At 40.5% G+C, this 16,986-nt stretch overlaps 1 protein-coding gene and 1 long non-coding RNA gene across 8 annotated transcripts in view; one reads left to right on the top strand and one right to left on the bottom strand.

Moving 5' to 3' along the window:
• Window positions 1–16,359, bottom strand: part of LOC105066142 (uncharacterized) — a 52,889-nt gene extending 36,530 nt beyond the window's left edge. For all 4 annotated transcript variants that reach the window (XR_006723462.2, XR_006723466.2, XR_006723464.2 and 1 more), the window contains exons 1-2: window positions 16,220–16,359; window positions 15,285–15,408 (exon numbers count right to left, since the gene is read on the bottom strand). This is a non-coding gene — a long non-coding RNA (uncharacterized LOC105066142). The remainder of the gene's footprint in view (window positions 1–15,284; window positions 15,409–16,219) is intronic.
• A 140-nt stretch (window positions 16,360–16,499) lies between these two features.
• RB1 (RB transcriptional corepressor 1) overlaps window positions 16,500–16,986 on the top strand; it is a 107,057-nt gene continuing 106,570 nt past the window's right edge. Inside the window, exon 1 of one of the 4 annotated variants that reach the window (XR_012511700.1) lies at window positions 16,500–16,796. Coding sequence is in view for 2 of the 4 variants with exons in the window: in XM_074378162.1 (XP_074234263.1) it covers window positions 16,648–16,796 (149 nt within the window). In the remaining 2 variants the exon portion in view is untranslated. The remainder of the gene's footprint in view (window positions 16,797–16,986) is intronic. The other 3 variants (XM_074378162.1, XM_074378158.1, XM_074378159.1) reach the window with 3 other exon arrangements.

The raw sequence follows: 16,986 nt of genomic DNA, 5'->3' as shown, positions 1-16,986 counted from the left end.
ACACACACACACACTCATGTACAAATCCCTCCCTCCTTCATTGCTCTGCAATCCCACTTTTGTCACATATCAAGTATCCATACATGTTTGGGTCTGCTCTGGGCTCTCTATTCTGTTCCATTAGTCTTTTTATTTATTCCTGTGCCGATACCACAGTGTTCTAATTATTTTAGTTTTGTCATCTTTAACATCTAGTAGATCAAGTCTTTCCACCTTTGCCTTCTTCAAAAGTATCTGAACAAGTCTTGGCCCTTTTCATTTCCATATAAATTTTATAAACAGTTTATCATATAGCTTTGAAGATTCAGGAAGATTTGAATAATTTGTATCAAATTAAAAAAGCAATAAAATGTATGCTATTATTTTAATTCTACTGAAATTTATTTTAAATAACATGTGTAATCTAGAAATTAAACACATAAATTTAAACAAATATTTGTTCAATAAATACTTATGTGTAATGTAAAAAAAATTAAACACATAAATATAAACTTGATAAAGGTCTCCTATTATAGTACATGTACTTATTTATGCTATTTGCCAAACAGTTGAAATCAGAACGAATATAGCTGCAAGTCAATCTATGGTCTTTATGGAAGGGAAAAATTAAAGGTCCTTTATCTCCCTCTAACCTCTAATTAAAAATCTGCAGACTAGACATTTGCACAAAAAAAGCAGTTAGAGAGAATGTTAAAATTTAGCATTGACTTATGGGGTAGAAAGCTGAATGAAGAGCCGTTTAAATACATAAATATAGAAGCTGATTTAAATGTGGTGCATATTAAGGGATACTAAAGAATCCTGAAGTAGACTGGAGAAGGATATTGGAAAGAAGGGTTGATTGCCTTGTCTACTCCATCCCCCCTTCTTAGTTTTAAGTCTGATTGAGCCCCCAGTAACAGCTGGGAGATTAGAAAGGTGTTGATCTCTTGTCTAGATTTTAAGCTTTGTCCAAATACCCACTAGATAGATTCATTTTATTTTTCAAAATGCCTGGTGTTAAAGTGCTTAATTTAGTTAAACCTAGAGGGTGGGCTATGGACAACTGGAGTAGTTTTGTGTCAATTACTGACCTTTGCTCAGAGCATTCTGCAGTATCTGTCTCTTCTTCTTGGACAACAGACTGAACTTGCTACTTGCCTCTGTCTATGATACCTGCCTTCTATGCTGCCAGCTCCTGCTTCTTCCTAGGACTTATTCTATCTGCCAACTCCAAGGTTTCTCCTGGGTAAAACTATGGAGAATCTAATCACATATCTTGCTACTGTACATGCTGTAAAAATTCCATGTTGGCACAAAAAAAAGACTTGTCCGCAAGCTTCGCAGTTCTGATGCAAGGCTTCCTGGCTGATCTGCCAACAGCCAAATCTTATGTAGTCTTGAGCAGTCTGACACTCCCAGATTCCTTTATTTAGCTAACAGGTGGCCCTGCATCCTACAGCTGTGGCCAAAGTTTCATATACAATCAGCCTTTTGTTGGAGTGAGATGAAGACTGTTGGTGTCCTATGAACATAACTAGAGCCCCTGATGGAGCCCTTTACTTAAGTTTTTTCCGGAGTTTAGTGGTCCATCAGAACTGGTCTATAGTTCCATTCACCACAATTTTATAACTTTCTTCTCCTGGACCCAAAGAGAGATTGGCACAAACTTTACTACTGACTAGCTTCAGGAGTAATTCAGGGATCCCACCCACAGCAGTGGTAGCAATGCCCCCAATTTAACTAGGCAATGAAACTAGCTGGAGTGAAAGTCTGACATTTCAAGTTTCCTTTATCCAGATCTCAAGTACCCAAGCCTGACATCCCTACCCCTCCATGTCCAAGGATTCTATCCCCCAAACCTGCACCCAGGAGTGAGAGAATGAAGCCCAGCACCATTTGCCCACAGGAGGCCCAGCTCTGTCTCTGTCAAGTGGTCCCAGTTCCACTGGCGGGGATCCCTGTTTCTCTTACTGCTAGATGACTGGTCTTAGGTACTGTTTCCTGCAATTCATATGCAGAACTCTGTCCCCAGATTTCATCAGAGGTTTGGGTGCACCAGGGGACTTCACTGTCCTGAAAGACTGGCTGCCAGTGAGCACAAGGACTGACCTGGTGACAGAGGGATCTCCTGGAGGGCGTCTCCTCTATCATTCAGACCTTGGGCTTGGACACCCAGACTAGAGACTATGAGGATGTTCTCTTCGTATCAGGCAGTAATGCAATGGCTTTCTAATGGTCTTCTAGTGTCCATTCTTTTCCTCTTTTCAACTCTCCACACTGCCATCAGGAAATATGACTGTCTCCTTGCTTTATTTAAAATCCTTCCTCGTCTCCCACACTGTGGTCTGCAAGGCCCTGTACACCCTTGCCAACCTCTCCAGTCCTATCTCATGACACCTTCCTCCTGTGCTGGGCTCTACTTTTCTTTTAGGTCTTCAAATGCCATGTTCCCTCTTGCCTTGAGGTCCTTCCACGTGCTATTCTCTTTGACTCTTTAATTTACTGATTCCACTCATCTTTCAGAGCTCAGTTCAAATGTGACTTCCTCAGGGGTGCTGTCCTTGAGTCCCCAAAGCAGATGTACTTCCTCATTTTAGCCTTTATAGCTCTGCATCCCACTCCTTCCTAGTTTGTAATTATTAATTTGACTAATTTTTAATGTCTTCCAGTCAGCTTGCAAGATTCATGAAGGCGGAATCTAGGTCTATAAAGGTTCCTTCTGGATCCTGAGAACCCACACGTCAGGGGCTTGATAAATAATTACTGGATGAATAAATTAACAAAAATAAATATGGAAAAAAGTTGCTATCATAGGCTTCACCAGCTGGTGAGTACAGATGTAGTGCTGTAGCTTCATGCACTTTCAATAGTTCTATCACATTTGTGACAGCTATGAATTTTTTCCCCTCTGTGTGACATGCAGTTATGAGACAGCTGCAGCAGTGGGTAGCTGGCTTCTCCTCCAGTTCCTTCTCCTCAGTCTCTTTTCCCCTCTGGCCCACCCAAAACACTCAGGAAGGCAAATGTGGACACACACACACACACACATACACACAGCTTTTACACAGCATACTAATGGCAAAGGAAGGTTTAGAATTCTGATTTCCTGAATTTCACAAAAATATTTTTTCCACTTTATTTCTTTATTTAGTACAATCTGTGAATTGGCCTCATTCTGTTAAAAAAAAAATCAGCTGAAAGATAACATAACCCTTCTTTGGGATTTACAGAGTTTTCAAGAGTCTAGTTTCCTAGAGATTCTGATAAAAACTCAGACAACTGGGAATAATTCTCTAACAGCAGATTTTTCACTCACATCCTTATCCTGCCATTTAACTTTTCACTTGTGTCTAGATTTTGTTTTCTAAAAAGATCATGAGCCACTTGAGGAAAGAGTTGATGGGTCTTCTCCCCATATCTGTGCATTAAAAAGGGCTTAACAAATTTTCCCCTATTGGTTTCAGAAAAAGAAATTAGATTTAAAAGGAAAAGAAAATGAACTAATCCTTAGAAGGAGTATTACAAAATTGTACATTCTATCATTATATTTCATGTTCTATGACAAAAGAAAATGAAGGCTGTAGCAAGGACGGAAAGCTGTACTCTGGCTAGTTGAAGTAAAAGCCATGTTAACTGTGAAAATAAAAGTTACCGTTTATAACTGAAAGATGACAGATTCAGAAATTGTCTTTTTAATGGAAAATTATTTTCACAAACTTCTCTGGATTAAAAAGTCTTTGTGACTTAAACATTCTGTCATGACCAACTTTAATTCATACACTATTACTACTTTTTAAACTAACTCACCGAATCTTCATAAATCCTGTGAGGAGGACTCAGAGCATAAGCAGTCATGTAGAAGAATATAAGGAATCAGAGAAAAGCTTCCTGGCTTCAGACTAAAGATTTTCCAGCAAATGGAACAAGAGAACTTGCCCTGGTGAGAAACTGAAGAGGGGACTGATCTTGCCCCAGTGGAAGGAATGAAATGACAGAAACACCAGGCAAGTTTGTGGGACCCAAGAGGAGAGACAATATGGATTCGTTCTTAGATCGAGGCCCGAGGAGACCCAAGATCTCTGAGACTGAACGGCTGTGTGGCAGGTGTGAGTCTGGGACAGCTTACAGAGTCCCGTGTGTCACAGTGTGGCCTGGAAGTGGATGGTTCTGTGGCCTGAGAGTGCTGCAGGAGTCAATGTGGTTTTAGGAAGCACCTCACAGTTTCTGTGACTCAGCCTGGCAGTGGAATGAATTTTTTGCACCCCAGAGTCTGTATACAAGTTAAAAGGATAATTGCCAAACCTGCAGGGGCCTTTTTAATGGGACCATGAGGATGATGCAGCAGTTGCCTGTATGTCCAGTAAACAATATGAAACGAGACGGTGGATGGCTAAACAGAAGCCAAGGTCATAAGAGACAGTCAAGGACTGGAAGCCACAACTCCATATGCACCCCAGAAATATAGGTTTATCCCTTGGGTAAATATTGAATAAATTTAAATTTTTCCTAGTTAGAGGGTGGGGGCTTCAAGCAGAAAATAAGAGGAAAATACAGCTACTATTTCTAACATAGCTGGCTTTCTGAGCTAAAAGTGAAACCATTACTTCTAGCATCCTCTAACCTCGTTTTGCTGTTGAGTAGCAGATCTGCCTGGGATGTGGGTCCCTATTGAATTAGCAGAGAATAAACGGGGTTTAGGCGAAAGAAAAAAGGAGACAGAAGAGGGGTTGTGAAAGGATCCTCTATTTAACCAGAAGCGAAGGAAGATAAAATTAAGAGAAAAAAGAAAGAAGAGAAAATAGATGAATATCCAACATCTCTTTTGTTTTCATTATAATATTCATACTGAATTCATGGGATTTCCTGTTTTTCTAGCATATTCACGAAGGATTCTTTGACCTAGACCACTGAAATTGGAATTTTATCTCTGGTGTGAAAAAGGAATGCTAGGCTTGAAATCACAATCCAGGTTGAATTTATGGCTTTGCCATTTAAAAAAATGTGTGACCTTGGACAATATTTCAACCTCTTCAAATTTCAGTTTCAAATCAACTGTAAAAAGGGTTTAACAAAATATGTACCATTGAATTATTGAGAGAACTGAGTCAATATACATGAAAGAGCTTTGTAAATGGTAAAAAACTGTACCATGTGGGTGATCATTTTGTGGTGGAGAAGACAACGAGAAAGGAAGTGTACAGGTACAGAAAGCACATGGAGGTGAAGGGTGCTCTTCTGGGTCTTTGAACAGACAGTTAACACTAAGAAATCAAGCTTACTAGAAAAAAGTAGTCCAGACGAGGAGAAAAGGGAGAGAAAGAATTATATGGGCATCATAGGCAAACCCAGGTATTCCGACTTGAAGTTTCATAATTATATCAAACTTATGCTTACCTGTCAAAGTTTCTTGCTCATTTATTTACCTTAGAGATCTACTTAAAATTAGTATATGGTCCATTGCCCTATGCTTATAGATTTAGAATAGGACAATTACTTCTCACACCTTCAATATAAGGAATTAACAGTAGTTGGGGCTGTAGAAACCAGCAGTTAATATTTCAACCACTAGAAATCCTTCTTAGTTATAGTCCTTACCATGAAAGCATCTGGCTGTTATTAGTTAACTGGTTGTTCTTCCTTTGTGACATCTCTGGAAGTGTAGCACTTCTGTGTGAAAATCTTCGTCAGTACTCTTCTAAAGCTGAGAGTGAGGTCAGATGACATGAGTCAGTTTAGAAATAGAAGCAGTCTTTCTAATTTGGTACAGTGTTGGAGTCCTCTAGTTGTGAACTGAGATGAAAATTCCATTCCCCAGAATTCTTTTGAAGTAGTGTTTGGTAGGAACGTTTCATTATGCTACGTGGGTAGGGAAAATATCTCAAAGACACATGTGTGGTTGTACAGGATGGTTGCTAGACTATCTTCTAAGGAGGGTAGGCCCTATCAGTGAGAGCCCCCTAGGTTTCATTGGAGGTTTTGATGAGTTTAGGATTGTGATTTTGAGGGTAGAAGCCAAGCAGAGGTAAATGCTTTGTACATATAGAGAGGAGACATATTTGAAGTGGGAGAGAGAAAGACATCTTGTGTAAAACTCCAGAGTCATCAAAGATGCGGCAGGATTGGGGAAGGAGTATTCAAGAGATCCCTGGTGGGGAGGAGCCAAGTGTGGCTTTTGAAGAATAGATATCTTAAAGGAGATTCCCACAAGTGTTTTTTTTTTTTGAAAAATACCAAAACTTTAGAACAGATGAAAGAATAGTACAGTGAACACTGGTATTCCCATTGCATCTACATGTACAGGGAGAGACAGAGAAAGTACATTTATATACATATATGTATATTCACATTTTGTATATAGATAGGCAGATAAAAAGTAGATACAGAAAGAAATGTTCTTTTCTGAACCATTTGAAAGTTGTAGATATGAAACTTCATCACTGAATACTTCAGCATGTGTCTTCTAAGAACAAAGCCATTCTCCCATATGATTGCAATATAAATATCTCACTCGGGAATGTAAACTTAATACAATACAATATCTAATGTTCGGTCCATATTCCAATTTCCGCCATTGTCCCAATTATATCCTTATAAATCTCCAATTTAAAGGAGATTTAAAAATTGTTTGTCATATTCAACATAAATGCCTCCTCCATTTTTCTCTAAGAAATCATCAAAAACAAGTACATTTCTCATTAATGTTTTTATGCTAGTAATTTCTTTGGGGGGACTTGTAGATGTCCCACGTCCAGATTGGCAGAGGGCGAAAAGAGAAACAATAGCAGCTGCCAGAGGAGAGGGTGGTTGACACTGACTGCATGTGAAGCAATTATTTGGAGGAAAGGAGCTTTGCAGAGACAGTAAAAGACAGATTTAAAACCACTGTCCTGTTCCTGGAGTGCTGCTCCTTTCCTTCTGACCCCACAATTTAAACCTGTCCTCTAGTCTATTGTATGTGTTAAGTGTCTTACAGTGCCTGTTTCCCACATCCTACCGCAATACAAAGCTTGTTCTCATGGTCTTTTTTAAAAAAATGGATTTTATTTTTAGTGCAGTTTTATATTTACAGAAAAATTGAGAAAATGGTACAGAGAGATCCCAAATATTCCCTCACCCCTACACACAATTTCTCTTATTATTAACATCTTACATTAGTATAGTACATTTCCTACAATTAATGAACCAATATTGACAAATTATTATTAATAAAATCCATACTTTATTCAGATTTTCTTGCTTTTTAACCTAATGTTCTTTTTGTGCTCCAAGATCCCATCCAGGATATGAAATTACATTTAGTTGTTATTTCTCCTTAGGTTCTTTAGACTCTGATGGTTTCTTGGACTTTTCTTGTTTTTGATATCCTTGACAGTTTCTTGCTTGTAGGTCTTTTGATAATTCAATCTCCATACATTGCTTGGCAGAGCACCACAACAAATAATATTTTGAATTTAGTATTACCTTTGATAATGCGTGAAAATCAAATCCTGTTTGAAGTAACTACACAATAAGGATGATAAAGTTATTTCAGCAGCCATGTTTGTGTATAGGTCATATTACGACTATATATTGATTAAATATGGGCTATAGAGTTCACAGCATTCATTGCGTTGGATGATATTCTTTGGGTGGATAGAGTCAATGAAGCTCCAGGCACAAAGATCAACTGAGAGAGCAGAACCAAGCAGAAGGTCCCTTTCCCTCTGGAAAAGTTCTTACACACTCCACACAGCAGACGCTTTTTTCTTAATCTTTGCAAGCATCTTGGGGTAATTTGGGTTGAGACATATGTACTGTTCTTTACCAAACAGTATCCACTGTCCTTTTTCATTTTTTAAAATTAAAGTATAATTTACATATAGTGATAAGCACAGATCTTATGTGTACAGGACAAAGTCTTTGGACAGATGCACACACCTGTATAATCCATCAAGATAGGGAGCTGTCAATCACTGCAGAAAGTTATCTCGTGTCCTTTTCAAGTCAATGCCTGCCCTCAATCCCCAGAGCCAAACACTGGTTCAATTCCTTTCACCATAGATTAGGTTGGCCTGTGCTAAGACTTCATATAAGTGGACTCACAGTTTGTACTCTATTGTGTCTAGTTTCCATAGCTTGGCACAATGTTTTTGAGATTCATTCATGTTTTGTGTCTATCAAAAGCTTATTACATTTCATTGTTGAGTAGTATTCATTGTACTGCATCAATATACTACAATTTCTTTATTTATTCTTGTATGGATGGAAATTTATTTTTCCTGATCTGGCTATTATGAATGAAGTTGTTATGAATATTTGTGTGTATGACTTTTTTGGTAGACTTATGTTACTCTTGAGTGTGGACTATCTGGGTCGTATGGTTGGTGTTTATTTATGTTATGGGAAAATGTCAAACCATCACCCAAAGTGGCTGTACCATTTTATAGTCTGTATTAGTTATCTTTTATTGCTTAATACTATTACCACAAATTTAACAGTTCCAAACAACACACATTTATTATCTTCCAGTTTCCATGGGTCAGGAGTCTGGGCACAGCTTAGCTAATCCTTTGCAAGGCTGCAACCAAGGTGTTCTCACATGGAGGCTCCACTGAGGAAAGATTTGCTTCTGGACTCATGTGGTTGTTGGCAGAATTCCTTTCAGCTGTATGACCAAGGGCTTCAATTTCTTGCTGGCTGTCAGCTGGAGGTTGCCCTCAGCTTCTAGAGGCTACCTGCATTTCATTACCATGTGGGGTTCCTTAACATGGCCAGTTGCTTCCTCAAAGCCAGCAAAGGAGCAAGAGACCCCAGCAAGATTACATTTAATCTCATAAAATGTAATCATGTAATCAAATACATTTAAACATGTACAATCCATCTCCTTTGCCACTTTCTATTGCCATATTCTATTCCAAGTTCCACTCACACTCAAGGGGAGGGGAGCACATAAAGCCTGAAATCTAGTGGGTAGGGATCAAACAGGGCCACCTTAAGAGTGTGTGTACTATGTTCTCCCACCTAATTAAAAGACAGTTTTGGTTGCTTCACACCCTTGCCAACATTTGGTGTTGCCATCTTTTTCATTTTAGCCATTCTAGTCATTGTAGACTATGTCACTGTGGTTTTAGTTTGCATTTCTCTAATGTCTAATGATATCGAACATCTCTCCATGTGCTTATTGGCCATTCATATATCTTCCTTTGGGAAATGTCTTTTCATGTATTTTACCCATTTAAAAATCAGGTTGGTGTCTTTGTATTATTGAGTTGGAGTAGTTGTTTATATATTCTGTTCATCAAGATTTTCACAAATAGTACTGAAATGACTGAGTTTTTTTAAGGAAAAAATAAGCCGTAACTCCTACATCACACTGGATACAAAAATTAACCTAACTGATATTTATAGACTATCATACCCAACAACCAAAGAATTACATCTTTTCAAAGGCACAGAGAATATTCACCTAGATAGACCACAAGTTGGGCCATAAAACAAGCCTGAATACATTTCAAATGATTGAAATCAGAGTATGTTTTTTTGAGCTTAGCAGACTGAAATTAGAGGTCAAAACAAAAAAGTCTGGAAAATTCTCAAGTACTTTTGTGTACTTGTTCTATCAATTCCAGAGAAAGGAGTGCTATGATTTCTAACTATAACTGGGGATTTGTCTATTTCTCCTTTTAGTTCTGTCAATTCTGGCATCTTGAATTTGAAACTATATTTGACGCATGCATATTTAAATTGTTTTATCTTCTTGAGTGACCCTTTCATCAATATAAAGTGTTCCTTTCATCTCTGGTAAAACTCCTTATTCTGAAGCCTACTTTCTTTTATATTAAAATAGGCACTCTAACTTTCTTATGATTAATGTTTTCATGGTATATTTATGTCTATCACTTTAACCTAGTTGTGTCTTCATATCTAAAGTAAACCTCTTGAAAATAGCATATCATTATGTCTTGCTTTTTTATTCAGCCTGACAATCGCTGCCTTTTAACTGGAGTTTATTTGCTTTTTAGTTATATTTTTTTCATTTTGGGGGGAGGTTGGTTACTATAGTGATTATAATATGCATCTCTGATGAATTAATATTATACAACTTTACATATAATGTACAAACCTCAAAACAGTAATTATATATATATATAATTAAAAATTATACAGTTTTTTATTATAAAACACCACACATAGAATTATACAAATCTAAGTTTACTGTATAAAATTAAGGGAACAAAGAAAAACCACCTCTGTCTGCACATTGTTGTTCATTCTTTGAGAACTTTTTCTACATGTATATGCACTTCATTGTGTTTCCAGAACCTCTGCTTAGCCCATCCTACATAATGGCTAGCAATCCACAGGTCAGGGAACTAACGTGAAACTTTTGCCACATGTTAAGATTATCTATCCTAATCATACATTCAATGACTTGACCACAGAATGTGTTCAAAGACCAATTGGACCTGCTGTAAGTTGGAGTTGAGCCAAAATTCCATTGGTCTGTTCTAACTGAACAATCATGATGGTATCAGTGTTAGCTTAGACTCTGTATCTAACAGTTCTTGAAGACTCTGGGTAGACCCTGTATCTAACAGTTCTTGAAGACTCTGGGCATTTCTCTTTTTCCAGTGCACAGTTACACTGTCAAATGGCTGCAAGTCCCTTTGGAGAGCCACTTGCTTCAGAAGTCATTGCATGATTTACAAGCAAGAGAAGAGGTGATGTTTCTACCAGCCAGAGGGTTCAGGGCACTGGTGGGTTGGAGCTGGTTCTTATCAGCTCACAGAGCCAACTGGGTACATCTCTTCTCAACTCTGTTTAGTGACATTACGTTGGTAGCTTGAAACTGACTAAGCTGGGAGTGTTTATTCAACAGAAATTAGCAAATGCTAAAAACGTGTTCCTTCCTTGCATCCCACTCTCCTGAGTTAGTTGCTGAATTTTTTCCAGTGCTCCACAGGGGAAAATTGGGGGATTCAATATTCTCAGGCTCGTCTACTCAAGTGACCCATTCCTAAGTCTTAGGTTTCTTTTCCCTTTCAGGGACCAGGCGTGGACATAGGAGACCCTGCAAGTCTATGCATTTAGTTGCTTTATCAGGGACTCTGCTGCCCTTACAATCAGGTTCCAGGTCTGATTCTTAGTATAGTTTTCTTTAGGCTATAGAAAATTAGTCTTTTAAAAAGTTGCCAGTAGAGGCCCGCTGACTTTCTCAGTGTGCCTAAAGGTGACAGTTGGCTGCCCTGAGGTGTCATTTTCTTTTGCAAGGTATACAATTCCGTCAACAGAATCCATCCCATCCTATTGTCCCACTCTGTTCAAGCACTACAGCCACCACACATTCCAATGCCTCATTTTCTATCTGTGCTGCGTCCCAACTGGCCACAGGTGGGAAGCTTAGCAATGATGGTATCACAGTGTGGCCCCACTTACTACTCAGTTACCATGCCCTGGGTCTTTATCACAATAAAATCAGTGAGTAACTCAGCTCCAATATCCTAGCCTGATTGTCTGCAGGACAATCCTGGTGCCAGGTCTTTTAGCTTGGGTTCTCTACAAAATACAGCCTGAGAGCAATTTGAGAGAAAAAGGACTGAAGACAAAGGGGAGTAAGCAAGGAAGGAGGGGAAACTAATATAATAGTGTAGTACTAAACTAGCTACCCCTTGATATCAAGCCCAACTGACTGCTCTGTATTATGGGCACATGCTAGGCATGGGGACACCCTAGTTAGGAGGACAGACATAGACCTACCCTCATGGGCAGACCTGGCTTTAAGGGCATGTGAGCCATGCAGTTCTAAACTTCATGTTAGAAGGGCCTCATGCCTGGTTTAATGTTTTGCCGTTATCACCTTGAAAGTCTCAGTAACTTTTGAACAAAGGGCTTTGATCCTGCTAATATAAATTATAGTTTAGTAGGCGAATCAGTCATATTTTCTCTCCTGAAGGGTGTGAATTGGTGGGCTGGAGAGGTCACTGTGGGAGAACAGCTTAAAGAGAGGAAGAACAACCACATCCACAGTGCCTGCTGCTGGAGAATGACAAGATATACGAAGGTTGTCACAGGGACTCTTTTTTTTTTCTCTGTCTTCTTCATTCTCCCCATCCCAAACTAATCATTAACCCTGAATAACTCAGGTAAACTGAGTGGGTCTCTGTTACTTGAAACCTAAAACAATCTAAGAACACACACAAGGGAGGTGACTTAAATCATGGGAATGAAAAAGAGCAAGAGAAGAGTGCTGAGGATCTTCCAGGCCAGTGCTATATCTCACTGTCTATGAAGCAACAAACTTTTTCTTTCCTTTTAATTTCCAATTTTTCATGAATTGATACTTTTAGAAAACAAAATTTTTAAAAGTACTAGAAAAATAAAGTGAAAACAAAAAAGGCACACCAAATGTACATTCATATTTTTAAGTATTTTAAACAGACATAAAATTACATTTCAAAAAACATAATTAGACCAAAAATAACATAGGAGAAAAGAAAAAACTATAAAAACTGCACTTTGCTCACTGAAAGTGTACATATAGGTGATTAATATAGAGGATTGCTAATACTTCCTATTTTTCTCTCAATCCAGTCATAACAACTAAACAAACAGATGGTAGTGAAGTGGCAATTTCCCATGTTAAATACTATAACAATATTTAATATTTAAAGTTTGTCAATATTTAAAGTTTTTAACATGACAAATTATTGTACTTCTTGCTTGTTAAGTTATCTAATCTAGGTTGGATTGGTGACAGTGCCACTAGTAGGAGATAATGTATATCTAAACTGGTTCTATGTTGTATTTAGTAAGACTTATAGTAGAGAAATCAGACTCTCAAAGGGATTGGAAGAAGACATTTTAAAGCAATTTCAGCAAGCTCAGGATATTCATTTTAAATTTTCATCCCAAATGAAACAAATGATGCTTTATTTTCAAAATTCATCCTCAGTTCTTCATCAGCAGCCAGTTCCAAAAATTTGTCCTATTAAATTAGTTACATTTAAATTATCTTTGAATGAAAGAAATGGATCCTGGATCCATAAATTCCCTATACATGTTGATTTTCATGGAAAATAAAAATTCAAAATGTTTTATCAAATTCATAATTAGTTTCTCTGTATTTTATACATAAATGCCATGGACACTTGACAGCTTTATCACTTTACTATGAGTTATGGCTATGAGCTCAGAAGATGGGGGATTATACTTCTGAGTAAAATCATCCCAACACTCAGATCTTTGGAATCACTTCTCTGGTTATTACTTGGTTTACTACTATTATTACTAACCCACTACTGAAGTATGTCTTTTCCGGATAAAATAGGATGGTGAAGCTTATTTCACCATCTATAATTTAAGGTTAAAAACAAAGGACACAAATTTTACTATGAATTTCAAAAAACAGGCTTGATTAAAAATTAAAATGACTGTGAAAATAGCAAGTTATAAAAGTAAATAAATATTTACATTTTCACAGATTTTTATCCACTTTTGGGTTACAGCTGATAAACTAACCTTAACATTTTACTCCTTCACCAATGTGACCTACTGTACATGACACGGACACAGCCATGACACTGACCTGCAACTCACCACACAAGGTGGAGAACACCTGAACCGCTCTATCTGCTGTTTAATGAGAAGTATCTAATGATCATGTGCTTGGATATTGCTGAAATGTTAAGATTGCTATAAATGCTGCTAAGCATTTACTCTTAACTTCTGTACTTATCTCCCTGTGGACTAAACACAAGCAGTATGCAGACTGGCACTGGTCCAAGGACCACACTTTGAGTAGAACTGCTGGGAGAAGCGCCTGGGAGAAGAAGAACTAGTGGAGGAGTTTATGACATAACAGAAGAGGGGAGGTGAACAAGGAGGCCATGGATTTGTGGAAGATCAGGGAAGTTTTGAGAAAGAGGAAGTGGTTAACTGTGTTAACTGAAAGAAAGGTCAAGTAGGTCCAGGACCAAAAAGAAGTCATGAGTTGGCAATTAGGACACTGGTGACTTTTGAAAAAGTGGTGTCAGTGGAGTGCTGGTGGTGGTAGTTGAAGAAGCCAGCACTAGTAGGCCAAAGAGTTGGGAGAGGAGGAGCACAAATGGGGATGACACTTTCAGGATAATAAGGAAATGAAAACAGTGTGGTAGCCTACCAAAAAGTTAAAGGAAGATTTCTTAGTCTAGGAGAGACTCAAAAAAATATTCTGATATCACAGAAGGGGCCTCAAACTGAGAAGAGTTTTATCTCCAGATAGAAAATCTAAGAAAGGTTTTTTGTTTGTTTGTTTGTTTTTGGTCTTAACAGTAACCTTAAAATGACTATGGAGGTAGACGAAGATTAGGGGAAATTTCTTTGAAGAATCTGCAGAATTTCTAACACTTCTTTGGTAGTGCAACAGAAAACTGTGGGGGGCATGTAACGATTTTGATAGACTCAATTGCTCCCAAGTTTTGTATAAGGACTTTAAATGTAGTAGGAGATATAGTTAAATTAATCCATGGTAAAGATACACATCCTTTTGTAAACTGAGAATTCTCTTTGATCTACTGTAATTGTGGTAAATCCAGGAGATGATAAACTGAGTTTAAAATAAAGCAAGTCATATCTATATATGAAGAGAGTTTACTTCAGGTTCTAGAACTTTCCTCTGCTCCCCTTCCTGTCCCAGTTTTAGCAAACAAGCATTTACTGTGTGCCCAACACCGTGCTAGGTACTAAGGATTAGGTACTCATCAGGATGAGCAGTCTCTGTCCTAAAAGGGCTCATTGGAGATATATTATCAGTTATGATGCTTTTTGGTGGAAAAAACTAAAAACCCCAACTCTGTCGAGGTCAGCTCCAGGGTTGGTCAAATCAGAGGCTCATTTGTGTCACCAAGAACTTGGATTTTCCATTGTGCTGTCCTTAGCATTTCTGCCTCATCCTCCGATCAGCTTGCCTTAAGTCACAATGGCTGCAGCTATTACAAGTGTCACTTCCTCAAAAATAATTAAGGGATAGAAGAACTGTGTCATCCTTGTATCCCATTTTAGTAGACTCACAGCAGACTATCTTTGATCTTGCAAAGACCAAAACTGCATCCTGTGTGCCTTTCAACACTAACCCTGGGCAGGATGAGTAGGATTACCACTTTGATGGTATTGGCTCTCTGTAGCTGGGGCTCGCCATGGACCCCACCTCCTGATAAACTTTTGGTCCCCAAGAGAGGGTTTTTGAACTTAGGCAGGACTGGTTGTTGAGTACTCAGCCAATGATTGCCAAGCGTTTTTCACAGTATACATGACACGCAGGGATAAACCCAAGAACTATGACTTACCTGAAGGCTCCTGCGACCTCAGCCCTGCTCAGCTGTTCCAAGGATGAGGCGATTCCTGTCAGAGCACAGCTGTATTTTATTCAGCACCTCAGTTAGGAAGCTCTGACCCGGCAACCCACAGCATCTGCCAATTAGAGAAAAACACGTACTCAAACTAGACAATCTATTATTATGAGTAAATACCAAGGGACATAAGAGACAGTTGCTAAGCCAGTGTTTGATGGTGGCAGTTCCTGCAAACTCTTCTCTTATGTCTTTGTACGTACTGCTTCTCTTTTTGGTATTTTCTTTAACACAATGTAATGGGTAAGTAGAGTCAAATATATCGGGGTTCAAATCTTCTGCCACCCATCAGCTCTGCAATATTGGGTATAACTCCTCTGAGCCTGGTGGAACAGGACTACGACTCATTTTAAAGGGTTGTTTCTGAGGATTAAATAAAATAATTACGTAAAGTGGCCAGAACAATCCCTGGTATTCAGTAAGCCCTCCTTAAATGTTAGGTCTGTCGGGCAAACTTCTACTCAACTGCCACTGTTCCGCCGAAGATGACCCTTAAATATTTCGATGGTGCCTCCTGTTTCTAAACCACTATTAAAACATTTAGCGTTCTATCACCAGTTCTTTGCCCACAACTGCCCCACCCCCACTCTCCCTTGCCTAAAAAGAGCTCTAAAAGACCAGTAATTGTCCCATACTTGGTATTTCCTAATGGCTGGCAAAATTCAGCTCCTAATAGGTGTTCCAAAAGTGTTTGTTTTTGTTTTGGCCGACTTCGCTTAACGGATTGGGCGGAAGGAGCGCGGGCGAGGATGGCGCCGCCCACGGAGGAGAGGGGCGTGCCCGCCCAGGATGCGCTCGCCCGATGTTCCCCGCGGGGCCCGAGCCGCAGCCCCTGACCCACCCACAGATAGAGGTGGGGCCCGCTCTCTCACCCTCCAGGCTGGGGAGCGCCCCGTTACCGGCACCCACGCCCGCAGGGGCGATTTTCGGGGAGAGACAGGTTCGGGAGGCGGCGGCTGCCAAAGGGTAGGCGCCTGGGTCCAGGCCGGGCTCCGCGCCCGGCTTGCCCGACCGCGCGCCCCCCGCCCCGCGCACCGCCCGGCACCCCGGTGCCCTCTCGACGCCGGCAGGCCCGGGAGCCTCGCGGACGTGACGCCGCGGGCGGAAGTGACGTTTTCCCGCGGTTGGACGCGGCGCTCGGTTGCCGGGCGGGGGAGGGCTCGTCCGGTTTTTCTCAGGGGACGTTCAAATTATTTTTGTAACGGGAGTCGGGAGAGGACGGGGCGTGCCCCGACGTGCGTGCGTCCTCCCTCCCCGGCCTTCCTCCAGCGGTAGCCGGCGCCAGCCCTGGGAGGGCGTCATGCCGCCCAAAACCCCCCGGAGAGCAGCCGCTGCCACCGCCGCCGCCGCCGCTGCCGCGGAGCCCCCGCCGCCGCCGCCGCCGCCCCCGCCACCGCCGGAGGCGGACGCCGAGCAGGACAGCGGCCCGGAGGACCTGCCTCTCGCCAGGTGAGCGAGCGGAGCCGCCGCGGCTGCCGGCGCGCGGGAAGGGCGCCCGGAGGGTGCGTCGGCGGGCGCCGCGGCGTCTAGGCGGGGGCGCGTCTCCTCCCGGGGCCAGGTCCCGGCGGGAGGAGGGTCCCTCTCTGGCCCCCACCGCCGCGGAGCGCCCGGAGGAGGCTGACAGGGGTCTGGGTTCGGG

This window comes from Camelus bactrianus, chromosome 14, assembly GCF_048773025.1.
Source record: "Camelus bactrianus isolate YW-2024 breed Bactrian camel chromosome 14, ASM4877302v1, whole genome shotgun sequence".
Classification (NCBI taxonomy): domain Eukaryota; kingdom Metazoa; phylum Chordata; class Mammalia; order Artiodactyla; family Camelidae; genus Camelus; species Camelus bactrianus.
The sequence above is the reverse complement of the archived record's forward strand: the minus strand, read 5'-3'. Positions and strand labels throughout refer to the sequence as shown.